The 26,722-nt window shown below is 52.6% G+C and overlaps 1 protein-coding gene across 4 annotated transcripts in view; it reads right to left on the reverse strand.

Moving 5' to 3' along the window:
• Nucleotides 1–201: 201 nt before the first annotated feature.
• ARID3B (AT-rich interaction domain 3B) overlaps nt 202–26,722 on the reverse strand; it is a 47,483-nt gene continuing 20,962 nt past the window's right edge. The window contains exons 3-9 of one of the 4 annotated variants that reach the window (XM_074328279.2): nt 20,168–20,239; nt 19,897–19,969; nt 7,904–8,087; nt 6,467–6,744; nt 6,111–6,365; nt 4,667–4,768; nt 202–2,566 (exon numbers count right to left, since the gene is read on the reverse strand). In XM_074328279.2, the coding sequence (XP_074184380.1) occupies nt 2,400–2,566; nt 4,667–4,768; nt 6,111–6,365; nt 6,467–6,744; nt 7,904–8,087; nt 19,897–19,969; nt 20,168–20,239 (1,131 nt within the window). In that variant the 3' untranslated portion in view covers nt 202–2,399. The other 3 variants (XM_074328277.2, XM_088796830.1, XM_074328278.2) reach the window with 3 other exon arrangements.

Here is a 26,722-nt window from a genome sequence, read left to right on the forward strand (position 1 = left end):
CTGGTCAGTTCTGGTGACCAGGCGACACCACAGGTACTCTGCTAAGAAGACAGGCTGAGAGCCAGTACTTTGGGGAAAGGAGTGAAGGGGAGAAGGGTGAGGAAAAACCAGGATCAGAGCAGCTCACTCACTTCCTTTTCACTCTGAAGGCTCCTGCCTCTCCCGTATCATCCAATGGAAAAGTCACTGGGAACACCTGGCTGCTTGTGAAGAGGTAGAGGTTTATTGAAATATAAACATTCGAGAATATGTAAGATAGAAAATAACCACAACATATACAGACACTTGCTGCAAGAGGACGTCTGAGGTACTTCTCCACTGCCTGGGCTACCCATGTGCTATCGTGTTTTTCCTGGTTAGAACACACACAAAGTGGAGAGGGCGAGGGGACAGAGCTGCCCTGGCCGGCCCGGCCTGCCATGTGGCCTTCGGGACTGCGCTTTCAGGGAAAGCTCCTCCTGGCCCAGGGCTGCTGTTGTCCTGAGGGCACGGAGAGTTTGCTGAGGGAGGGGAGGTGGGCAAGCTGCCTGGGGAATGGGAGAGGGTCCAGTGACCAGAAAGACACAGTGCACTGGCCCTGCGTCCTCTGGGTGGGAAGAGTCCATCCTTCGTGACCAAACCCCTGAGAAAAACACACTGGCAAAATGTCTGTGACACCTTCAAGCAGGCCCAGCGCCAGCCAACTGGGCTCATTCCTCCCTGGCACCAGGCCCCAGATGCACCCCGTGCCCACACCCTGCGCTTGCCGGGTGGGCCAGGTGGGAAGGCTTCTGAGGCCAGCAGAGGGTCAGCCCCAGTGGATGGGGCTGAGTGGGTGCGGAGGGCTGGGGGAGGGGAGAGAGGATGCAGGCCCGCGAGCTGCAGCTCACCGGGCTGAGGTACCTTTTGTGCTCAAGCTCTTGATTTCCCTTCCTTCCCTAGACAGGACTGACGTGGGCCCGTGCCGCGTGGTCTCCCACTGCACAGTACAGGGCTTACTGGACTGCACAGTGAGCCCGGCGAGATCAGTCCTTTACAGCACGGACCAGCCTGCTCCACCCCGGGGGCCAGGAGGACAGACGGAGCTCTCTCACATCTCAGTTCTGGGGCAGCTCCACCTCGAAAGGTCCACGGCTTGCCCTTCCTGAGGTGGGAGTGTTGAGTGAAGGGGAGACGTCCTGCCCCCACTGCTGAGTGGGGGGTAGAGGCTGGGACTAGCCGTGCTCTGGCAGGAAATGGGCCGGTGTGGTTTCAGGACCCAGCCTGCGCGAGAGCGGGCCTCTCCCTTCTGCCTCCCGCTGCCGTGATCCCTGAGTCACGTCCCCTGCCTGCCTCCTCGCCTCCTCACTGGGGTCTCAGGGAAGGGCCAGAGGGGCTGGGGTACCAAATCATTTGCTTGGCTTTGGGGTGATCTGCTCATTTCTTTGGTGCTACAACAATAAAAATTTAAAAATAAAAAACAAGTCAGCAAAACACATATAAAAAAGATTTCAGAGATGCAAATACTTCCTGAAGAGTCAAACATCAACAATTACAAATCTGAGGTATTTCAATGAACCTGACATCGGCAGGCTTGGGGATGTTGGGGCTGCGATGGCCCCATTACAAAGGGGGGGGGGCCCAAGGGACAAGTGGGCTATTCTTGCGAGAGCTGGCCAAGAGGGCGAGTGGGCAGCACAAGGTCTGGGGGGGTGAGAGAAGGGTCAGCGTGAGGTGGGTGCCAGGGCTTGCGGGGGCAGCCCCAGGCGCTGCCTCTCCCTCGGCAGATGCGCAGCAGGCCCTGGCACCGGAGGGCTGCCCTCAGGCACCCTTTCTTGGGATCATTATAAGGGGTAAGGGACCCTGAGGACTTCAGGCTTCAGGACTTGAATTTTCGGGACCCACACCCCAGGAACCAAACACGGTAGGGAAGGTGGGCTGGGAGGGCCCCATCTCACGCTCAGCAGAGAAGGGCCACAAAGGCATGCTCTTGGCTCCTAGCAGCCCCATGAGTCAGATCGGGGGACTGAGCAGAGACCAGTGACCCTGGGGTCATGGTGGAAGGCAGGACAGGGAAAATAAATTAAAGGGGAAGGGATATGGAGGGCTCCAGCCCTGTGTCGGCTTACAGATTGTCGATACACTGTGCCCAGGATGGGAGGTGGCCTGGGAACCCCCAAGGAAGCTGGCTGCCCACAAACCCCACCCAGCCCTCCAGGAGAATCCCTGATTGGACAACGCTGCCCTGTCCTGCCCCTCCAGCCTCTCCCTGTCCCCAGAGTACAGCAGGACCTGAATTGAGCCCGGACAGGCGGACACATCCAAACTCTCAGCATCTGGCCAAATGGTGTTTGACGTGGGCTCTGTGAGATGAGGTAAATTCTGTGCATCAACTTCCTTCCCTCTCGACAGGAGTGGGGTGGGAAGCTGGGTCCTGCCCCTCAGAGGGACCAGCTGGTGGAGGGCTCTGCACTGGGGGTGCCCCGGGATGAGGTAGGACTTGGCGAGCAGTGAGAACTGCTGCTGCTGCTGCTGGCGCTGCTGCCAATGCTCTGGGAAGCAGATCCTGCGATGAGATGGACCACAGGCTTCTGGGCAAACAGCACCCCTGGGGTGGGGAGGAGAAGCAGGTGTGAGCAGGGCAGGGGAAGGGGCAGTTCCATGCATTTGCACCAATTTAATGCTGCCTAACCGCACAAGGCTCCGCTCCAGACGCTGTGCTAGGTGTTGACACAAGTCCCAAACACTGTCCTGCTTCCAGCTGCTTCCAGGCCAGTGAGGGGACAGACAAGTGGGCAGAGTAATTTTGCAACAATATCACAAATGCTGAGGGAAGTGTACCCAGGGTGTTGTGGGAACAAAAAGGTTATGGGAGGGCAGGGGAAAATTGGTCAGGAAAGGCTCCAGGGGGAGGCCACGTCTGGACTGTTAGAAAAAGTGGCCAAAGGAAGAAGAGGGAGGGGATGGTGTGCCAGGCAGAGGAATCTGGGGGAACGAAGAGCAGAGAGAGGTGGCAGCCATGCTGGAGGCCGCCAGTCATGTGGTCTGACTAGGGGCTGCCGAGGGCAAGGTGGGGAGGCAGATGAGGCTGCAGAGCCAGGCTGGCAAGGTAACAGGTCCGTAGGCCTCTAAGGAAGCCCGGGTCCCGCCCTGTAGAGGTCGTGAGGCCCCTGAAAGTTTTAAGAAGGGAGAGACATCCTGAGATGTACGTTTTGGAATGTCCTGTGGAATTGGGAGGAATATGGGTGGGGACCTGCAAGGAAGCTACTCTGACAGGGAAGAGGCCTGACCCAGGGCAGCAGTGGCACGGACGGCAGGAAGAGGAGACAGCATCGTGGGGTCTAACTGTGGGGGCGAGGATAGGCTTAAGGGGCTGTCAGGGCGACGTCCAGGTCCCTGGCCTGGGTGACTGCACACCCACTGAGAAAGGGCACAGGTGGGGCAGGGACTGAGGCACGTGAGGTTTGGGGAGTCTTCACCTCTCTGCTGACTGCTCCCTACGGGGAGAGAGGAGGTGTTAGTTCCTCCTTTCTCGCGAGAGAATAAGAAGAGGTTGAGACCAGGCCCCAATCTCCTTCCCTGCTTTCCCCACGCATCCTCTCCCAACCCCCAAACCTCCCAGACCACCAGAGCACTGCAGAAGGAAGAGCGCGTCCAGCCCCTCCCACCGTCTCGCCTGGTCTCCTGAGGGCCTCCCATGGCAGGCACCGTGCCTGTGGCCTCTGAAGCACTGGCTATGCGTGACAGGCGAGGCAACCAGGCACTGCTGCCTCTCTCTCAGGCCGCTTCCAGGAATGGTCCCTGTCCCTGCAGCAGGTGGCCCAGCAGAGATCCAGAGTATGAGGCCTGTGGGCAGTGCCCTGAGCCCACAGCACAGGAGCATTTAAAGGGCTAGAAGCACTCCCTGGGGAATGCCCCATTTTGATGGCAGGTGCATGTCCCACGCCCTCTGTAAGACAGGTGGCCGACGCCCAGGCTCCTGGCAGGGGGCCCCTGGCTAGTGTGCCTGGGCTCTTGCCTCCACTCACCAACCTGTGCTTGGTAAGAGTCGGCTGAGTGTGTTCCCAAGCTCATCCCTAAACCATCAAAACTGGAGTGGGAAGAGAATGCCGCTATGAAAGTAAGTTGACTGCCTGGGAAGGACTTGGTAGAGGGGCTCAGCCAACCAACAAAAATACTACTGTCAAATTAGATTTAGGGAGAAATAATTGTAAATGATTGGGGGGAAAATCATCAAAATATAGGCTGATTCTGCTACAACTCAGATTCCTGTCTTTGTCCTTGATCCACTGAGGAGAAAAGGGATGGCAGATGTCTGAGAGAACAGTCGAAGCACAAAGAAAGCAGCCACTGTGCACTGGAAGACCGTAACAGCGGACACCAATTTAACTTATAATACAGTGTTTCAGGAATGGATATAGAATTATGATTCTTCGCATTAAATGACGTTTTTAGTTAACGGGTCAACCACTGGTCCAAAAGGGTCTGAAGAGGGCGTCTTATCATTCTGTCGAAGGTGGAGGGGGCTGTGTCATCCTGTTAGCAATGCTCTAGAAGAACCACTGTACCTGTGGAAGCTTGAGACTACCAAAAAGGAAGCCCTCCTCAGGAAAGTGTGCGACAGGAGGGCGACAAGCGGGACTGGCCGGGGGCTACAGGGAGGCGGGCTGCCGCACTGCAACGGCCTCCTGGCGCCCCAGGGCCTCACCTGCATAGGTGGTGCCATCGATGTCCACAGACATGCTGATGCTCCCGAAGCCACCTGTGCTGAGGTTCAGCGCTGTGGCCGACGCCTCCGATCTGTCTTCTGCTGCGGACAGGGAGACAGCGGGCCTGCTCAGCTTTCCTTCCGGCACTCTCGTCCGTTCTGAGGCTCTCCATGCCCCCGTCTGGCTACGGCAGGCTGAGGCCCACGGTCACAAAGCACCTATCTGACCTTCTCCTGAGCGTCAGGTCTGGCAGAAGCAGCCAGGCTTGCCTGTGTCCACTGCTTGCCTTCCCCCCAACTCCCTCTGCCCACACAGAAAAGGGATCTGTCAGTGAGGAGGCGGCCTCGGCTCCCAGCTGTGCACTGGCGCTGTCAACGCCATCAGGCAACCCTAACTGAGCATTCCCACTCATCAGGCTGGGGGGCCGACGAGGAACCCGTGTCTGCCTCTGAGCACTTCCCTGTCTTTTCCTCCCCTTCCCTGCGCTCGCAGGTCCTCAAGGAGAGGGTCTACCTGTCCAGCACCTGGCCCTCCAACCCAGCCTGAGCACCTGGGGCTCGTGGCAGGCTGTGGGCCCTGGCACACAGGGCCTCTGACCAGCAACTCCAGACTGCCCGTTCATACGCAGGGCCACAGATTCTTCCAAGTGGAAGTGCCTTTGCTGTTAGCCTCTGGCTTGCGCAGGACTGCGGGACCTGGCCCTGAGTGGGTACCAGAGCAGAACCCTGAAGTCTGGGCTGTTACTTCCAGCCTCCTTCTGCTCCTCACTCAGGGGCAAGTGGGACAGGGAGAGGCCGCTGGGAATATGCACAGCTCCCTCCACACCTGATCTCCTCCCCATACACGCTTATTTCATGTTTGTTCTGAGACAGCGAACAACAGGCAAGAATGGCAAAGAAAACGTGTATGTGGAGGGACAGGGACAGGAGACTGGAGTGTGTGTCAGGGGACAAGAAAGTGGGGCACCTGAAAAACTGTGAGAGGAAGGCAAAGGACGCCAGTTATGCGGCCAAACTTGTATTTCCTACTTCCCACTTGTGGGGAGGGTCACTGGCAGCCTGGCCTGAGGCAGCTCGGCCCCTCACTGAGCCTCAGGAATGAGGTGCTGTCCTCCTCCCAGACCTGCCCTACGCTTGCCTACATCCCTGCATCCGGTCAGGTCCTGAGGGGAAGGCTGAGCCCTTTAATTTAGACAGATCAAAAGGCCGGTGGGGGAGACACAGCAGCTGTCCCTGAAGGTCTCTGGCTCTCCCCACCCCTCGAAGAACTGCTTCTCCTCTTTGTTACAGAACAGGGCACTGCCCAAAGCAATTTCTGGTCCCCTAGAAAATGACCTCAGCTTGGTGAACTGAGATCTCAGTGGCCACAGAAGCCCCAAGGGGCTTTCTGGCCTCTAGACCCTTAAGCGGAGCGTGGCCGGGCGCTCCTGGGCCAGGCACTCACCCCTGCCATTGACGCGGATCTTCATGGGCAGCGGCCGCGCCATGCCGAGAAAGCTGCGCTGGAAAGCCTGCTGTACCAGGCGCTGCTCCTCCTCTGACAGCCTGGATGCCTTCTTCTCAGGGGGCTCCCCCGACTCCAGCCGCTCCCGCAGCTGCTCCAGGGTGGCAGTCCGGGTGCCGGCCTGCTGGCCTGCCAAGGTCACGGGCACAGCCAGGCGATTTGGCACAGGCACCGTTGTCACCGGGACTCCATCACCTGGCAAAGGTACCAGAGCTGGACCGACGCACAACCCACCCTCCCACCAGTGTCCTGGACGCAGGAACGTGGCTCCCTTCCTCCCACAGGACCCTGCAGACCTTTCCTGAGTGTGGCTGCTGGGGGCATCCGAGGGCTGCTGGCACTGGTGCCACTGCTGGAGCCCAGCCCGAGGATGGGGAAGCGGATCTTGGGTGGAGAGAGAAGGGCAGGGGCTCCGGCAGCAGCAGTGGCAGCAGCAGGCGAGTAGCCGAAGAGGGAAGAGCTGTAGCTGGGCCGCCGGCCCTCGCGCCGGTTGCCATCGATGGCTGCCTGGAGCTCGGCCGGGGAGCTCAAGGCTTTCCTCTCACACTCGTAGGCATAGAGGTACTTCATGTACCTGGAAGGAAGCAAGCAAGGAGAGGCATCTAGAACATGGCATCAGAGGCCTCCCATTTTAAGTTGCTGTGTCTGTGGAAGCAGCCTCTGTGGACAGGCCTCTAGGACAGAGGCCACAACCTGGCGCGCCTGACGGAAGAGAAAAGTCCAGGATTGCACCGCTGCCCGTCCCGGCCCAGGCCCCTCTAACTGCTACTTAATTCTGAGCACCGCTCAAAGTGCAAGCATCGCTCACTAAGGGAGGTAAGAGACATCCCCGCTATTGTTCACGGCTGTTTGGTGCCTTTTTAGTGCTCTGGCGGCAAATCAGGCTGTGCTGTGACATGTCTGCCTGGCTCCTTGATCTCCTAACCACCCGAGTCAGGCTGGCCAGACAGGGACCATCCCTCTCCTTGTAGGTGGAGCCGGAAATGCTGTTCCTTTCGTGTCCCATGTCCCAGGAAGCAACTCTCCACCCAAGCAGCTTGAGAGAAGGGCTGTGACACTGGTTACAGCTCCATCCCCTGCTCCTACTGGAGCGGCTCCAATAGATAAAACCCTCGTGTTTCAGTAAGCACACGGCATGCTACCTAACTGATGTGTCAGGTGCTCATTCCATCATCTCCAGAGTGTTCCCAAAGAAGAGAATCCCCTCTGGCCTTCATTTTCCAATGCTGTTCTTGCTCTCACTGCTTCTACCGCCCAGTTAACTGAATGACAAAAATCAGTCACCGACCGCAGGAGGTTTGCCTGCCTGCCTTCTCCCAGGCCCTGTGTGTCAGGTAGGAAGGGCCTGCTTTGGGTGAAGGTGCTGTGTGGCAGACAATGTCTTGGAGAGTGTAGATTTCAGAGACAGGCCCAGGTGTGAATCTCAGCGCTACCTCTCTCTAGCTTGCATGGCCTTCACCAAACTACCCTGAGACATAGTTTTGGTAATCTGGAAAAGGGGGGTGACAGCTGATGGTGAGGCGAATGCACCAGAACGGTGAAGGAGCAGCACACAGGACCCCTGGGGAACAGCGGCTCTCGTGATTACTCTAGTGTAGGGAGAGATTCATCTAGAAAGCTCCTGGTTGTCTCAGGAGCCACACTCATCGTGCTCACTGGACAACAGAATTTCCTACTTCCTTTGCTCTGGGTTAAAGCGCCCCATGCTCCAGCCCCGCCCCCTGCCCACTCACTGGGTCCGCAGGGTGAAGGCGGCACTGGTGATGGACGTGGGCAGGTTGAGGCCCTTGGTGACCTCCCTCCAGATCTTCTTGTTGATGATCTCCACCAGGCCACCCTTCTCCGTCACCAGCTTGTACAGCATGTACAGGTCGAGGATCTGCTTGGCCATGATGGGGATCCGGTTGATGGGGGTCCCTGTGATTGTCCAAGACAGAAACAGGGTTGCGTTATCCTCAAGCAGAGAAAACAAGACCCCTGTGTATACCCACCTTTTGCTGAGTTCGAAGGCTGTCCACAAATCTGCTTAGAAGTGCAATTTGACTCAAACTCCCAAAGCCTGGGAGCTATCATACAAGTTGCCAGTTTTCTTGGGACAAATAGAAAGACAGGTCCAACTAACTGGCTAAGTGGCCTTGGGTAAAACATGCAGGCTCTCTGGGTCCATCTTCCCATCTATAAAAACAAGGGGGTTGGACCAGATGACTTCAAATATTTTTTTTTTTTTTGCTAGCAGTACTGAGTCCAGATTCTTTCCTGGTGAGATGGCAACTCACTCCTCTGCAGCCTTCAGAAGCCATTCACCTGCCTCTTGAGGGAAGCTTTCTCAGACTCCCTTGACAGGGGAGCTCCTGCCTGGGTAACTGCCTGCTTCCTTCTCTCTGGCTACAGGAGAGAGAAATGGGTTTTTCTCTCTTATGTCAAAGGAGCTGCTGGAAACACAGGTCTCTAGGGGGATGAAAAGCCACTCAACAATTCTCTCTCCTCTAATCACTTCACTCCCTCCCTGGCCTTTGAAAGAGGGAGGGTCAGAGGAGCTTCCGCCCACTGGCCCCCGAAGGGAAGTGAGCGGAGCCAGGGCCTTGATTAGGAAACCTGGCACCGAGCAGGAAGGCCCACTAATGAGCACCAGGGGACACAGGGTGGGTGGGGCTGGGCTCCTTTCACAGGCGGCTGGGATGCTCATCAGGAGGCGTGATGGATGATTGTCATTTGGCAGCCTCGGGATTAATGATCCGGAGGTCAGAGGGGAGAATTCCAAAGGGAAGGGTCAGCGTGCAGGGCAGGGTATGAGACTTGTTGCCTTTTGATGGCAAACTCCTTGTACTGTACACAGGCTGTTCCTCTCCCTGGCCCCCTCCCAATGCCCCAATCTCACTGACCGCCTGCCTGGTGGACGTGTTAGGCCAGCCTGACTAGAGAAGGGCTGTTTGTTTCGGCTCCTCCCGCTTCTTTCCCCTCAAGGAAAGGCATTCTGTTCTCAGCCTTGGAATGTCAGCCCCACCAACTCTTTTTATAGGGTAATTCAAGCCGGAGAATGGAGTGAAGGCTCCCCAGTTTCTGAAGAGGAAGCAGCGTGCCTGTGAACACGTGGGAGTGCTATGGCAGGAGGCCTCAGGGTGCGGAGGGAGCAAAAGGTCTCCAAGGCCTCTGTCTTGACCAGCTGGTCTTTGAAGGGTCAAGGACAAAGGGCTCATGGAGTTAGCTTCAGATTCATGGGTAAACTATCAGAGGACTGCTGGTTTGCTCCTCAGACACGCTGGCAATACAGCTCGTACGCTGCTTAGCTGTCACTACCCGTGCTGCTCTGGACGGTCACCCTCACTCCTGCCTGAGGCGGCAGAACCAGTCTCCTGGCAGGACAGACGAAGGGCCATACCTTCTTGAGACCTGTCTGCTTGAGCACACAAACGGCCTCCACGGGGACCACTCCCAAGGCCCCCTCACATAAGCCCGCTAAGCTTGATTTCCAGACGCTTCCAGAACATCTTCACATGTGTGGCCTATTCACGCCACATCACTGTCCGCACTGAGCCGTTGTCCCCTAAGCCAGCCTCATTCCCATCACTTCCTCCTTCCAACAGTACATCATTCTTCGAGGTTTTAGGCAGGAGCCTCAGGGGCAGCACTGGCTCCTCTCCTCTCCTGCCTCACCAGCCTTTATGCTGTTAGGAAACCCCACTGATTCTCCCTTTGAGGTACGTCTCCAGTTCTCCCTCTGCAGCCTGCAGCCACCAGCCTGGACCAGGCCCTGGCTGGCTCACCATCAGACGCGTGCAGCAGCCTCTTACCCATGCACTCACCTTGCACACGACTGCCAGACAGTCTTGTTAAAACACTACTCTCACCATATTATTCACCTCCTACGGAGGCTACAGAAACCTCCCAAGACTCTTCCTGCCCACCCACCCCACCGCACATGTTCAATGTCATGACCCAGTTCCCCAACGCGCCTTCAGAGCGTGAAGTATTTCTAGCACACCCCAACAACTCGCTCTCCAATGAGCTGGGTCTCCTCACTTTTACTGCCCAAACCAAGCTCGTTTCTTTTGCTTTGTGCTCTCCCTCCTCCCCAAGCCAAAATGACCCGCCTCTGTTCAAACCCTCTTCAATGGCCTTGGATGTTCACTCCCTCCAGGAACAATTTCCTAACTGCTCCAGTTCACGTGGATGCCTTCTCTTTCAGAATTTCTATCATAACCCCTCCAAGCTCAGCAAAGACTTATTTTCTAACTGTTTCATGTATGTTCATCTGGTATCCCAGGGAGGCTGTAGCTCCACGAAGGCAGAGACTATTTTTCCTTCACATGTCTTCAATATTAATGACAGTGTTTAATAAACTAAACTACCGTGCAGATTAAAAAAAAAAAAAAAAGAAAGCTCTTCAAAGTCAAAGCAGCCAGCTCCATGGTAACCGCACCGGGAATCTTAACTGCATTTTCCTCCTGAGTGGTGTGCCCGCCAGGACCCGTCACTAGTGCTAAGTGTTTAGAGCTGGTAGCCCTGAAAGACGTCCTCTTCTCCTCTCAGGCCCTAGCAGGCTCACCAGGGTCATGACTTTCATTAAACAGAGCGGGAAACTGAGGTCCAGAGTGGTCAAGGTTTCTGCATAAAAGTCCCACAATAAAAGGATGAGCAGCAGAGCAGAAGAATGGACAGAAAGGTGGAGATTCTGAGAGAGCAAAGAACACATAACTTTACACAGTGGGGCCCCAGAGAAGAGGAACCCCTGCTAACCCGGGGAGGGGCTGGACCTGGGACGCACGCAGAGCAGCCAAGCGCCAAGCAGGGCCTGCCCAGCCGAGGGAGTGCCGGCCTTCAGGACAGTCACCCCCCTGGAGGGCCAGTTACCACGAGTTTTGTAACTTCATCTGCAAAGAGCCTTCAGAGTTTGCACTATTTTCATTTGAATCTCTCCAGTGATGGTAAATCTTCAAACCTAAAGGGTGTATTTTACTTTTAGAAAAGGTCATTCATGGAGGCAGGCCAGCAGAATAGGATGAAGTGACTAGGCTGTTTATAGATTTTGTTTGAAGAGGTGTGGCCAAAAGCCAAGCCAGATTTCTAGTGTGGCTCAAACTGCCTCCTCTCAAGGTCAATTCCCTGGAGGAATTATACGTGAATTCACCCTGAGTACTCACTGGACTAAATGCCTAGCCATTTGAGATAGTACAGATGTAGAAATTCCATTAAAAAGTCCCCCTTATAGTCCCGTAGAGTGTGACTGCCTTAGGCTAAGAACTGCTCCAGGCAGAGGAAACAGGCAGACACTGGACCTGGGAAGGCAAGAGGCAAAGTGTCATTTGAAGTCAAGGCTGTAAATCGAACCAGAAAGCGACCTGTTCCCAGCACCTCAGCAGAGAAACCACCGGCCAGGTCCATCCTGGAGCCCTGGTGGTGGCCCCTGCAGTCCTACCCTTGGGTCCCCTCACACAAGTCCCCATGTGCTTCCACATCAGTGGATAAGGGGATGCGTGTGCTCATCATGGCTGGCCCTCTGCAAAGCAGCTAAAAGTAGTTCCCAGTGCAGGCGGCCCCTGGAGGGGTCAGAAACAAAGCTGAGGATATTTGAGTGCTAGCTCTGGGTGACTGCCTGCTTTTCTCACATTATCCAGACAATCCAGACACAAAGCCTGCCCTGGCTTCACGTTCTGACAACCAAGAGAGAAGTCAGACCCTCAAGCTGGTCTGTCTCTGCCGTCTGTCCCTAAGGGACCTGGTAGCCACCTCCTTTGTCCCAAGGAGACTCTATGATGAGAGAGGGGAGAGGCCTGTATATAAAAGAGAACAATACATCATACTGGGGGTAGGGGTGGGAGAACGACAGATTCATGCCTCAGTTTCCCCATCTGTGAAATGAGGATTTTGGACTAGATGACTTTCAGTTCTAAAGTCCTAAGAGTCTATGAATAAAAACTTTAAAAAAAATTAATAGTCATGATTATTACCAAAGGGAGGGTGTGAGCTGGTTTTAGAAGCTTGCCTGAATTATAGAATAATGTTGCCAAGTGACCTTGAGACGGAAGGTTTGCAATCTTCTCTGCATTGCCCTAGGTGGTTTAGGACTGGATGTGAAGTTCAAGGGCACAGACACCAGTTCTTTCCCCAGTCTTGGGGGGAAGGGGTGTCTGTGGCCTGCTCTCTGGGTGGGATTACATCTTCCTCTAAGGAGGCTTTTTACCTGAGAGGGAACAGGCCTCTGCCCACAACAAATGCAAGAGCAACCTGCCTAGGACCCAGACGGAGGCGGCCAGCCACTGAAGAGAGCTCCTTGTGGTCACTGGTGCTGGCCTTGCTGGACTGTGAGCACCTAACAGGGAAGCCTGTGGACTGTCAGTCACTGCTATCAAAGCAGGAGCCAGGATTGAGGGTAATTAATCATGCTCCCTCTGACAGGAATCCAGGGCCTTATCGGTACCCCAAGAAATGCCGCTGGTCTCCAGTTCCCTCCTCAATAAAGGAGACTGACAGTCCCAACAAAGAGGCCCCTTATCAGATTTCAGGCAGGGAGCCAGGGGCAGCCCAGGGGCTGTGTGGAAAAGGCTTTTATGAGGGCCTGGACCCTGTGAGGCTGCGGGGCTCCTGGGCTTTAACCCTTGGTGGTGGGAATGCTGCTGGGCACCGGCATTGGCACGCCTAAGCTGTGATCAAGAGCTTCCAGAGCAGATGGAGCTAAACAAAAGCTGTTCCCTGGCACTCTGCTCTCCTGAGGAAACAGAGCTAGGGGGTAGGGGTGAGGGCAGAGGGAGGAGATGACCTCCTTTAGCACTAGAAACAAAGATGGAGATGGCAGGAGTGCTGGAGGGAGGGCCGCTTCCTCCCCACGAGAGAATGGGTACTTTCCACTGAAGACCAGAAGTAACGGGGGGTGCAGGGGGCAGGGACCCCAGACAGAGTCACATGGCTGCCTTCCTGCCTACTGGTCAGGGGTGAGGGCTCAGGACCCAGGGTGTGGCTCTGCCAGGGACCCTTGCTGCTTTTTCCTGGCTTTGAAAAAGATCATTAATCACTTGCATAGCCTATCAAGAGAGCTGGGCGGCTGATCAGGGAGGCTGGAAGAGTTAAGAGCCATGTTAAGCAGGCAGGCTTCCTGCCCATTCCTCTGCATATTAATTCTTTCCCCGCTCCAGTCCTGTTCCCAGGAATAAGCAGAGAAATGACTGGTGATTTCTCCCACTTGTTTGTGGAGAAAGGCACCGGGGCCTCTGGGAGACAGAGTAGCAGTGCAGGGTGCGGCCGACTGCTCCGCTCGACAGACAGCGCGGGGCAAGGGTGTATGAACCTCCTGGGAGTGGCCCCAAGCCCTCCGTCTCCGACTCTCCCACCACGTGGGTATGACCGACACAGCACAGCGCACTAATCTCAAGTACACAGCTCACGGGATTTTCTCTTCTGTGTACAGCCCTGTAACCACTGCTCAGATGAAAATACAGCACATTCCCAGCACCCCAGAAAACTTCCTTGTTCCCAATCAATACCCACCCCCAACTCCAGCGCTCCCAGAAGGTAATCACATCCTGACATGTATCACCACAGCTGATTTTCTAGATCTTTAAATAAACAGAATCACGTAGCATATATTCCTTTGTGTCTGGCTTCTTTGCTCACAGGTGTGTGACAGCCACCCCAGCTGTGTACAGCAGCCCATTCTTTTTCACTGCTGTGTGGTATTCCATCACAGGATAATTCACCATTTATTTATCCAGTCTACTGCTGATGTACATGTTGGAGTTCTCTCCAGGGTTTGGCTTCACTGAATGGCACTGCTATGAATATTCTTGCATGCGTCTTTCCGTGAACAGAAGCACTCATTTCTATTGGGCATACACTTAAGAGCGGAATTGCTGGGTAACAGGGATGGCATATGTTTAGCTTTAGTAAATACTACAGAACAGATTTCCAAAATGTCCAGCAATACACTGAAGTTCTGGAGGTACCACAACCCAAGAGGCTAATTTTAAATTCATCCCCATTTGATACTCCAGCTCAGATGAACTGCTTCAGGTGAAGTCCAACAGTACGTGCAATGCCACACATGACGGCTTAAAATTATGGCATGGCTGTGCTATCTCCTCCCTTAAAACTTCAGAGAAATTGGTGCAGGACTTAGGAAGAGGCGGACTGGCAGGTCTTCTCTGCTTTGTCCGCTGCTGATCAACAGACCTGGCTGGTGTGTCCATGCCAGGCAGTGGGAAAGGCTGGCAGGGTAGAGGCCTAACTCCAGCGCCTCCGGCCTGGGTAGTGCACGGCTGTCTGAGCTTCCACTGCCAACCCATGCCACTTGCCTCTCAAACCCAGCAGATATTCCCTCAGTGTAAATGGAACAAACCCTCCCTTCAAACGTTCCCATTATACCAATTCTTGGACAATTTACTGAATATTAGCTCATCTTGGACAAAGGAGGCAAAACTAATAACCCACGTTTACCAATAAAAGATTTTGAAGGGGAGGAAGCTGGATTTAATTATAAAAGTGGGTTATTCAAATGAATCATGCCTTTCAAAAACTAGGATCCCTTCCCACTATCATGGATAACTGCATACTTATAGGGTGTTAAATGACTACTAAATGTGGAAAAAGAAAAACAGTATTATCAACAGTAGTTGGATCACCTGGGGAGAGAAAAAGACCAGGCTTCAGACAAAGGGCTAATCCTGAGACAAAAATTTGCATTTTAGACTTTCATTTGGGGATAAGGTTAGAAAATGAATCCCCAAAGCCTATTTCATCTGACAAAGACAATACATTTTAGTCTATCAGGAAGAGTGTCCACAGCACAGACCTTTACTGCAAGATACAAAGAATATATACAGAAACTGCCTCCACCAAAAGGCAAAGCAATGTATGTCATGAACATTTCCTTGCCTGAGATGGATAGATAAGCACACAACAGAAGGAAAAACACTCAAATTGCACTTGGAGGCAGACCAAGCCCTTTTCCCACAGTAAATTCTTTGTATATACACATCAAAAACAGATCCAACAATCCATTTGGGAAAACCAAGGTCAGTTTGCAGCCTTGAACAGAACTAGTGTGTGTGTGGGGGAGGGCAGCTCTCTGGGTGAAGTCTTGGCAAAACTTCTCCACATGACCAAGCGATTCCTTAGCCTGGTGCGCCCGGCTGGGGCAGGGGCAGGAGAGGACAGCCCTACTCGTGCGCAACATGCTGCTGTGAGGGCTTCTGGCTCCTGTGCCCCCACCCCCTCCCCATCCTGCCTTGACAGATGGCAGTCTCTGTGCCACTGCGAACTGTCACATCTGCCCTTCCCTGAGAAATGGGCCTTGCACAAAGAGTTTTACCCCATGTTAATCAGCGAGATGCTGTCAGGCCCTACCGGACAGCCGCCTGTGGAGACAGGCTTAGAAGGCTGAAGGAGAGACAAGGCTTGTCCACTGCCCAGTGGGAAATGATGGAGCTGCTGGTGCTGGAGGCCACATTTCACAAAGACGGTGCAGGACAGGGAAAGAGCACTGGTCTGGGGGTTAGGAAACCAAGTGCTAAGTCTGCTCTGTGGCCTCAGGTAAGTCACTTAACTTGGGGACTGATTCTTCATGGTTAACTGACCACCTCTGCTCTCTCTACCCCACAGAACTGGAGCTGTGGGGAGCAGCAGGTCAGATAATGGGTTGAAAGAGTTCTGTAAAGTGCGTGGGATAATAGTAATAAAGCCACAGCAAACCATGATCCTCCTCTTTGATGAGACCACACTTCCTTCTGTTTCACCAGCCTAGGGAACAAGAGAACAAGTTTTTCTTCCTCACTGATGAAGGAAGAATGGAATTGTTTATAAGCCTTAGTTTACCAGACTTCCAAATTAGCCCCTCCCCCCATTTCCTCCTGGAAAACCTACCAACCAGGGGATATTTCAGAAGCCACCCACAGTGAGTTAAAAAACTATTCGGCTTTATTTTTGGCAAAGAAAACGTGTATTTTACATATACACGCATGTATATGCAGAAAAGGCGAGCAAAAAGGAGCACCAGAGTTCTGAAATCTAAACAATCATTCTAGGGAAACATTTGGGGGAAAAGAATCAAGGCAACTTGTTTAATTCAATTTGGCTTCAGCCAGCAAAAGTAGAAGCACCTTATTCAGCAAGGAAAGTGGAGACACACTTGGTTTTGTGGTCTTTGGTTTGGTTTTTACACCACTATTTTGATAGAAAATTGCTAAAAAAAAAAAAAAAAAGAGCTTTTCTTCTTTTGGTCATTGAATGTGGCTCTTATCTATTAGTCTCTCAATCTTGCACACAGAACATAGAACTTGGAAGAAACTTCCAGATTGCCTCTGGAACCCTCTCATTTTAGAGATACACAAACTGTGGCCCCCAGAAAGGGAAGGATTTGTTCAAGATCAGGGAGAAGCGGGGGATGGTAGCCCTGGCTTTACACTTATCCATGTGGAGCTCTTTCCCCGCCACATGCCTCTCAACAGCGCTGTTTCCTGGGGCAGGAGGCAGGCAGTGAGCCTGACCGGGCACCACGCGGCCTCTTCTCAGGCTCCTCTGGGGCAGGTTGCTCTGGTGGGGGATGGGTCACCAGGGTACAAGTCACCGCAGTCTGGCCTACACACGCCGAACCAAGGTGTCGGGAGCTGAAAGGCGCGTCTGTAGGAGTCAATTCACCCAAATGTGTGAACAAGAGCAAGAGGCAGCAGGAAGCAGCGACAGCCTGGCCCCACTCCCACTGGGTGCCACTTCATCACCTGCAGCTGCAGTCACCTGGGGCAGCCTGCTGGGTGCCACCTCCTGGGAGCCCTGTCCACTTCCTCTGCGGGGCAGCCTGCTGTGTCAATGCCACCGGGCCCCACTCAGGGCCCCACTCATGGTCCAGGTGGGTGCCCCCAGGCCTTTCAAACTCGGCTGTTTTCAGTGGCTCCTGGGAAACAGCCGGATGAGCGACTGCTGAGGTCGGTGAGGCTTCTCCTTGGACCGAGCTAACGAGATCTGGCTCCTGAGTGCCTCAGACACCCCAACTTGGGGTGATAAATAGTCACAAATGTCTAGGGGCCCTTGGTCTCACCGTGCTGTGAAAAGCAGACAGCAATCTTCCTGGGATTAAGGGGACACCCTGCCCCCGCCCTCCTGAACCACCCACCCTAACTCAGTTCTGCCAGGGACAGCACTGTGAATTTAAGGGAACAACTTCCACTCTGTCCAGCTGCCTCTGTCTCCCCTCTCCTGCCCAACTACACACGGTTTGCCACAGCAAGTATCCTGCAGGCCCAGCTCTGGTGACACTCCCCGTAACTTCAGTAACTCCGCTCTGGCCACAGGCAGGAGTGCTAACTTCTTGGCCCAAACTCTTCCCAGCCTGGTGGTAGCTGAGTCATGCAGGACACAGACAAGGCTTCTCCTAGCTGAACCCGCGCCACTCACAGCCCTGAGCGCCCCCCCCCCCACCAGTTCTGTGACCCTGACACGCGGGGGCTGCCGCTCTTCTCTGAGGCCTGCCCCGCACCCTAGCCCAGGATGGGGGCACTGGCAATGTGGTCTGACACAGGCCTCACTGCCCTCAGGCACTGCTACCTGAGTGGAGGGAAGACGGTTTCCATAAAGAGTTTCTCTGGCAAGGAAATTTTAGATCTCCACTCTTTTCTGTCCTTCTACCGCCGTCTCAATGGGGGGAGGCGGCAAGCGGGGGCAATTGTGTCCCCTAGGGACATTTACAATACCTGGAGACATTTTTCATTATCACGATGGCGGGGGCACTGGGGATTATCCAGTCCCCAGAGTCAATAGGCTAAAGGCTGAGAAACCTCGTATTAGAGTAACGAGCCAAACTGCCTCAGCTATGTTTCCCTTCCGATGGTGATGCTAACCAACAGTGAAATCCCTAACCTAGGTGCTGAAGACAGAGAGGGTGACTCAGGCCTGAATACGCCATCAGCTGACACCCTAAAAGGGAGTCACTTGCTCCTGCTTTGGGTTCACCCAGAAATAACCAGAGGGCAGTCTGGCCACCCCTAGCTGCTGTGGAGCAGCAGGAGACTGGACACACCGCTGACCTCCGACTACTGCCTGACAAGGGCAGCTCGGCCTCCCTCCTCACGCAGCAAACACGGCCTGGGCACCCCCGTCTGGCCCTAGCACTGGGGATGCAAAGAAACAACAAAGTGGCTGTCCTCAAGGAGCTCCTAGTCTAGAGGGGACACAGAGTCCTAAACAAACAATTATGGATCTTCACTCTTGGCTAGGCTGATACAACTTCCACTTTCCTTTAAAAAGCCTTCTGGGAAGGGAGAAAAGTGATAAAGCAGAAAATAAAGCAGTGGAGCTGTACTACTGATTAAAATCTATATTGCTATGGCAGCCCCTCTGAGGCGAGCCCAGCTCCTGGGCTTGCACCAGCTGGGCCTGTGGAGCTTGTAAATAATTAAAAGGTAATTGGAAAGGGAGACCAAAGTATTAAGTGGATTTCTCTCTCTCAGCAACCAGGGCGTTTCATTGCTGCTAGTCACATTATCTTCTGGGATTATATTCTTGTTTTTCACTGACACATGCAGCTCCAGATAACAATAGGAGGAGCAAACTAATTAGGGCTCTGCCTAGACTGCTTTCATATGTTTGGAGATGGGGGGACACAGAGCCTCAACACTTTCGATTGCCTTGGTGAGCAAACAGGCAGTAATAAGCATACTACTAGGAAAGCAATACCTTTTGGAAGGGAAAGGAAGGGGAAGAAGGGGGAGAGATGGAGGGATGAGGGTGGGGGGGAGAGAGGCAGAGAGGGAGGGAGGGAGAAGAGGAGTTCACTCAGAATATTCAGCAAGTAGGGCTGCCATTACAGGACAGGTCAGCCTAGGAGAAGAGGGGTGCCACACTGCCAGCCCTCCATGAAGAAGCTGACACAGAAACCAAGGCATGCATGAGCAGATGGAAGCAGGGTCCTGGGAGGAGGCTGCGGGAAGCAGCTCTCTCCCGTGGCTCTGTCCTGACGATGATAGAGGTGGTGGTTGCTGAGGACCTTCTCCTAGGGAGGCGGGGTTCTGGCTGTGCTTTCAGAGGGCTAACCCAGCTGGGAGACCCGCTGCTAAGACAGGCTATAAAGCCGGGAAGCTGAGTCACTGGCTCAAAGCCCAGTCATGCCATAGGCCAAAGTGGAGATGGTTAGGGGTGGGTGGGGGGACTGAGAGGGAGAGGAAGGGGGAGGGTGCATTATAAAGCAGACACCCATGTACCCTACAGTTAAACGCAGGAATGTCCCCAACCAAGCCAGTGGATGCAAAAATCAAAGAGGCAATGGGTAAGAATAAAAGAGTTAGCCTTTCCTTTTATGGGTCATTTCAGATCCTCCCAACAAACCCTGAGAAGTCTCTATCCTTTCCTTGGCCTTCCTTGGTCTCGATAAGGCTAGACGCAGCAATAGGAAGCCCCACATAAGTGATGTCCAGGGGAAGCTGTAAGGCTAAGAAAAAAGTACATTTGAATTTGAAATGACTCCAGAGACCAGTTAATCAGAAGAGGGACACAAATAAGGCAGGACCTAATTTGAATGGTCATTCCACTCATTTTCCGCCAAGGCCCTCTCTGCCCTCTTCAATCTGCTCGTCAGTGGTTCAGCTGAGTTCGGAACCAATCAGAGTCAGCGCCTCTTACCTTCTGGGGCTAAGATGCTGGCACTTTGCCAGGAGGTGTTACACCAAAGTGTGACTTGCACACAGTAGGCCCTCAATAAATATTCACAGACTCGAAATGATGAGCGGACTCATCAGTGGGCACTCACCCCTCTTCTGCATGAAGACGAAGAGGTCGTCCAGGAACTCCTTCCTTTCCGGATCACTGTCCAGTTCATACAGCTGCAATCCCAATCCCCCCAGAAAAAAACACAATGAAAAATTCCGCCTTATGCAGTAAGTCTCACACCAGAGCTATACAACCATTTCAATGACTCCAGATGTGACTCATAGGCCACTGCTGCTCTATTCCTTGGGGATCAGACAAAATGACCCACCGTAGAAGCGCCCTTTCGCCATCACAAAGGAAACATTACAGACCTTGGCAAAATCTCGCGAGATCTCTCTTCCCCGGCCACCATCCGCTTCATCACTCCAGGCCAAACCACCATTCTAAAGGGGAACAAAGCACAGAGTTCAGAGGGAGTGGGGGGCAAACTTGAGAGGCAAGGGAATCATTCAGGGGGAGGGGAAGACCCTTAGCAACTGTGCTGCCGACGGACTGCAAGTGGCTGCTCAGGTTGCTATCTCCGCCACCCTCCAGAGAGAGCTGGCTCTTTTCTGCTTATGGTTCCAAAGTGAGGGGGACAGGTGGAAGAATCAGCTCCATTTTTGAAGGAGGGTGGGCGTTCCTTACACCTGATACCCCTGGAAGAGGAGGACGACACAACGGGAACCTGCTCATCCCCAGCTGCCCGTCCGGGAGCCACCACTCTGGGACGCACTAGCATGTTCTGCATGATGCGTGTGTTTGTGTATCATGCGGTCTGTTGTGAAGACAGCTCGCCTGGCTTTCCAGACAACACTCTCCGTGGGGGATAAGGGTGCAGAGGGTGTAGAACACAGATCCGGAAGCTGTGGTCTCTCACCCCAGACTCACCACAAGAAGCCCCAGGTCTAGTGCTCAGAACTCCCTAGTGCTACGAGGGCCCCCGGGGCCCGAGATTCTTCCCAAGGTACAGAGACTCTGCCACCAAGTTGAAGTTCATTTTCATTAGAGCAATAATGAAAACCTAATCCCAATTTGATTGATTAGGTTAAACCAACACCACTCAAATGAAGGGAGGAAATGGTAACTATAAATACACCTTGAAATGTGCTTCCTACCTTTATTCAGTTGGGCAACTTATTCCTCCAATCAGGCATCGTCTTGTACGGGCGGCCTCCTCATCACCCTGGCCCGTGCTAAGTACTCTGGAAGCAATCTCGGCACATATGGAACTTAGAATTTAACGTATTATTTTGGAATTATCTGAGCTATAAGCAACTTGAGAACAAATGGGTCTTATTCATCTTTGTATCTCCAGCATAGAGCACACTGCCTGGCACTTATTAGGCCCCAGTGCAATGCTTGATGAACTACAATTACTGTTACAAGACATTAACTGGCTATTTGAACCAAAGGAGCACCTCCTCAAAAAAAAAAAAAACACATACCAACACACATACCATACAGGAGAGTAAAAAAGGCCCTCGGTTACTGGGGTATATACAATGTCATAAAAAGTCTGCTGCCCACCCGTCCCACTGGTCAGTGGAAGACCCAGTGGATGGAATTGGACGCACTGAGCCCATCATTCTCTCATTTCTCCCCCAGGACCACAGGTGCGTGCACGCGCACGCACACACACGCACGCAAGCACAAGCCACCCAGCTGGCTGGGTGTGTAAGAGGTTGGAGGGCATCTGGGGACGGGGAGCAGAGGTTTCTTGAGAGGACATTCTTTGGTCCGCACAGGGATCTCATCGTGAAACCAGGCCAATAAAGTGAAAGCCTAGTTCCATTCTCTTCCCCTTCTCCCTTTAATAAAGCTTGCCTGAAAGCAGGTCGTATCAGTTACATTTATTTGGGGGCCATCCTTTGATTCGCTTACTCAAAGTGGGCTCTGAGATGCAGAACCACTTTCTGACAGCAGCCATCTAGCACACAGGGAGGTAAGCATAACCAAGAAGTGACACCCTGTCAGCTGAAATGAAACAGGCTACACTAAATAGTTTCCCTGCTTATCTAGTAAAAGACGTGTATAAGGAAGAGCTCAGCAAATGCTCTCTAACTGTGTGCTCATCATCCCCCGAGGCAGATGCTGCACAAATCACCCTACAGCGAGCACCTTCAGCTCAGGGAGGCCAACAACCAAGGGGGTGGAACACTATTTTTAAAAAAAAAAACAGCTAAAACTCACCCCACATTGTAATTACAGTCAACAGAAATCGGGTGTCATCTGGTGGCAGCTAGGACAATGAATAATCAAGATGAATTATGCCTGTCAGGTCAGCAAAACCAGACAGCTCCAGTCCCCCTTTCAAAGATGCAGTAGGCCGCCCTAATGCCCAGTGATTTCGTTTGAGCCACTAATTCCTGCTGGAAAGTCAATTATCCCAGGAGCCCCTATCGGCTGAAAGACATTTAATGGGGGATCACTGCCGCTTCTGTTATGTCAGCTGTTTACTGTGGTGGCTCAATTCCCAACTCTCTCTAGCTGGAGATCTGAAGCTGGTTCTGTTCACTGGAGGATTCTTTCTCTGTCAGTTCCCCAGAGACATGAAAACACAGTTTTTTTTGCTAATTACAGTAACTTCCAGCTCTCTCAATGCTCACTCAGAAACTGTTTAACACTCAGCTAGGTGGAGAGGACAGAATCCACAACCTAGAATCTCTGACAGGGTTCTCCACAGCAGGAGAGAAGTGTAAACAAGCACACCAGTGCAACTATTGTGTGACTACGTGTGAAAATAAACACCCAAGTGCGAGAGCTGAGAGCTCAGCTCTGGGAACAGAGAATGCCTTGTAGGATGGGGGCTGGGGATCAGCATGGACCCCATGCTTTCTCCAGCTGTGCCAACCCACCACGGAACCAACCCACCAGGGAACCGGAACGGAACCAAGCAGTAGGATGGTCAGAACTTGCACTAACTATGGCCACCAAGTGTGAACCACTTAGCTTACAGATCTGCTTAGTGATAGTTTAGCTTGCAACGCCTTTAGTTCAATGACCAGAAAGGACAGGGAGACCTGCCAAAACAGGACAGAAATGGGACACTAAATTCTTTGAGCAATCCCACTGTTTGACCCATTCCAGATAGGAAGGTCAGTTACTATTTAAAAACAACACGGGTAAACAGTTGCCTGTGAGTGGAGATGCTTCCTGCTGTCCAGTTCCAGGCAAGGAGGGTCCCTTACTTAAATTAAAATATTCAGTTGGGGCCGACAGGGAAATGTCCACTTTCTTCGCGTTATTCTTTGTTTTGGGGCAGTTAAGCTTTTGACCCTGCTTCACAGGATTTTCTGGCTCAGGTAAGAGTAATTCTTGTACCCTGCCTGCCCTTCACAGCCCAGCTGAAATGCTGTTTCCTCCATGAAGCCTCCACCTCTGCCCACCAAGCAGAATTAACACCTTTCTCCGCTGGGCTGTCACTCGGGATCTGGTGACTTCTGCCCATGCTGATGTCCTCAGTCTGTAAGCATCCTGTCAAGGGTTCCCCAACCTCTAGCCCATGGAAAGCACTGGCACATCTGCTGAAAGGCAGGGATGGGCTCCCCCACGGGGCCTCCAACCCCACAATTCTGTTCTCCCCTCCTCCTTTCACTGGGAGGGTTACAGGTTCCAGCAGTTTTATTTTCTTGGTTCTTAACTCTGATCAACTGCCGCAAAACACGGCTCACTTACGCAAGTCAAGTTTGCGGGCAGGGGGTTTCCTGGCCTGTCAACAGGGTGTGGATGTGACTGCTGGAAAGTCATCAGCCCAGAAATGATTTTTTCTTGGATGCTGAGCTGGCTGGCTGAGACCCTGGAGTGGAGGAGAGCAGGGAGCAGTAGAAACGAGTGCGCCCAACAGCCACAAGAGCCAGCTCAACAGTTTAGGGATCAAGAGGGGTCCCTGAGAAAGGCGTTCCAGTTGAAAGGTCACTGCATTCAAGTCTAATGGCCAGGGGAACAGGCAGCAGGCAGTGTCCAACTGCCCAGAATGTGTGCGCGAGTCAACAGTAGCCAGAGCGGTGCTTACTGCCATTTACAACCTTCTCAGCCTCTCCCACTTGAGAACGCTCTTCTCTTAACAGCTTTGATCTCACCAGGAGTTCACAGGAAACTGACAGTTTGTTCCCAAATACCCAACCACGTCTAGCTTTGGCTATTTATTATACCCACATTGGGCTCATTTTCCCCAGGGAAGCCGCAGAGTACTGTGCCTTTAAATCCCTCAAAAATGGTGGTGAAAGGAGAAAAGGGAAGCAGGAAGTTAGTGTTTGTGCATTTTCTGTGCAGCAAAGACTGTGCCAGGAACTGAACAGAGTATTTTCTTACTTAATTCTACAATGTGGAGGTGGTGATTTTAGAAATGGGAAAACAATGGCTCAAAAAGCTCCAGTGAGTTGCCCAGGTTCTCAGAGCGTCTAAGCAGCCGCTTCAGCATTTCCAGCCAGGCCTGCCTGACTCTGTGTTACACCATGCTGCCTCATGGGTAGAAAGAACAGCAGAGAGCGTTCTGGGTGGGGACACCAGGAAGGGAGAGAGGGAGGAAAGAAGAAAGAAGAAAATCCTCTGTCCACAGAGCGCCTACAATGCCGAGTCACGGGCCTGGGTGGCTCCTGTCAGCGCGAGACTCTCTAGTCCTAAGTCATCTCATTGGCTTCCTTGGGGAAGTGGAGCCAACCAGAAAATCAGCCCACACACACGCTCAGGAAATTCCTCAGGGTACTGGAGTATAAACTCCTAACCTGTACCACTAACTCCAAAACAGGACAACCTGGGTAGGGTGGGCCCCCGCCTTCCCCAGGGGAAAGGGGAGAGACACGCGGGTTACACCTCTGGGGGGACCAGAGAATATGGCACCTAGCACTGTGACATGCACATAAAAGGCCTTCAAAATCCAAAAAGCTAAGTCTAAGCTGACTGCTACTCAGTTACAACAGTGCTTGCTCAACACCTCAGCCTGGAAGATGGAAAAGAAGGGAGATGGATCCACTATCTTTGAAAATCTAAAAGGCTGCCCCGTGGAAGAGAAAGCAGAGGTTTCTTTTGTTCTGGTTTTTGTTTTTGTTTTTCTCTAAAGCCCTGAAGGGCAGAACTCGAGTCCCTGGGCAGAAGTTACCAAGAAGATGTCAGGCCGACAGAAGGACTTTTCTAATCATCAGAACTGCCCGATAGTGGAGTGGGCCTTCTCTGGGGGTGGGCAGCTTCCTGTCCCCAGATGACCATCTGTCTGCAGTGGCCTGTGTGGGATCCACCCTGAGACAGTGCTGGACAAGAGGGCGTCCGGTAGGACAAAGCCACTCGGAACTGCTTTCCCGAGGATGCATCCAGTGGAGCACTGAGCAAGCTGCCCTGCCCGTGGAGTCGGAAAAACAAGCTGAGCACACACAGCATTTAACAGAGCAAGGCAACAAGTACCAAAACAAAGTGCCCAGGACGGGGTGGAGGGATGCGAGGGAGCCGAAGCTGGCCTGGAAGAACAGGTTGAGGGGAATGTGCAGTTTAAATGAGTGCCGAGTGGAGGATAAACAAGGTATGTTTTGGCAGGGAGGATCAAGTGTGAGCAGCTAAGGTGGCAACAGGCTGTGAAATGCCTTGAATACCAGGAGGAAATTGAAACTCTGAACTGTGAACAGCGAGGAGGCAGTGGATGTTTTCTCAACAGCAAAACAAATGATTAAACCAGCATTTCAGATTATTTCAATGACACCTTTTTGTTGGAAAAATATATATACACATACAAATGAAGACACCTAACTGGATTGGATTATGGGGGATTTTCACTTTTCGATTTTTTCATTATATTCATTCATATACCAACATTTGATTACCTAGGATATACCAGATACTGTGAAAGGTTCTGAGGGAAAAGGAACAAGGCAGATAAGAGTATCTGGCCTCATGGAGCTTACAGTTTAATGGAGAGAATTAAAAAACAATAGTTTATTTTTTCTAGATTCACTTTTGAATCATTTGTCAAGACCCATCACTTGCTCTCCCCAACAAGGAAAGCCGGGATTGCACTGAAATTGTCTTTAGCGAACTGACATCTTCACAACATTGAGTCTTTCAAGTAACACAGCAGTGTGACTCTTCATTTAAAAACTATCTTTAATGCTCCTCAGTAATGACTTACAATGTCAATATATTACTTTTGTAAACAGTACTGAAGATTTGAGAGGGAAAGCCAGCCTACACTGAGTCTGGGTGGAGGGCAGGGGTAGCAAACCAGGGAGAAACGACTGTCTTAAGACGCAGCTAAGTCTGAGGGCATGACAGAAAAAAAGAAAGAGGGATCTGAATCTTACGATAAAGGTTATGTTCTGATGGGAACGGACAGACACTGGGCAGGGGACAGAGCAGGAAGGAAGCCTCTGAGCACTAACGAAAATAGACCACGGTCTCTGGGGGTGTGCAAGGGGGTGAGGGGAGGTGACAAGACCAACCCCAGAGCTCTGGAGGAAGCCAGGTTATGGCATCTGGCAACAGCAGGAGCCAAAGTCTTATTGCCAACCTTCCAGTGAGGAGAAAAGGAGAAATTTAACCAGTGTCTCCTGACCCACGAAGGCTGCCTTCAGCCTTTCTTTTTTACTGGGATTTGGAAAAAAAAAAAAAGGCCAACCAGACCACGCCTCTAAGATCTTAGGAGCCAGAAGCACATTCCTTAGAGCTGTACCTCCCCAGAGACAGGAGCCCTGACTTTAAAAGCAATTAAGTATCTAGGCTATTTTAGGATTACTCTTGGCCACCTGGAATATCTTATTAAAGCAAAGCTCAGATGTCCAAAGCAATTTCAGTCCCCATTGCTCACTCCTCCCCAGGGCCAGACCAGAGTTAACCCTTTCCTCAGGATTAAAGTGCGGAGGCTCAGCTACCAACTCTCCAGTGGACGCCCAGTATTCTGA

This window comes from Rhinolophus sinicus, chromosome 3, assembly GCF_057876585.1.
Source record: "Rhinolophus sinicus isolate RSI-liver-muscle chromosome 3, RSI-T2T, whole genome shotgun sequence".
Lineage (NCBI taxonomy): Eukaryota > Metazoa > Chordata > Mammalia > Chiroptera > Rhinolophidae > Rhinolophus > Rhinolophus sinicus.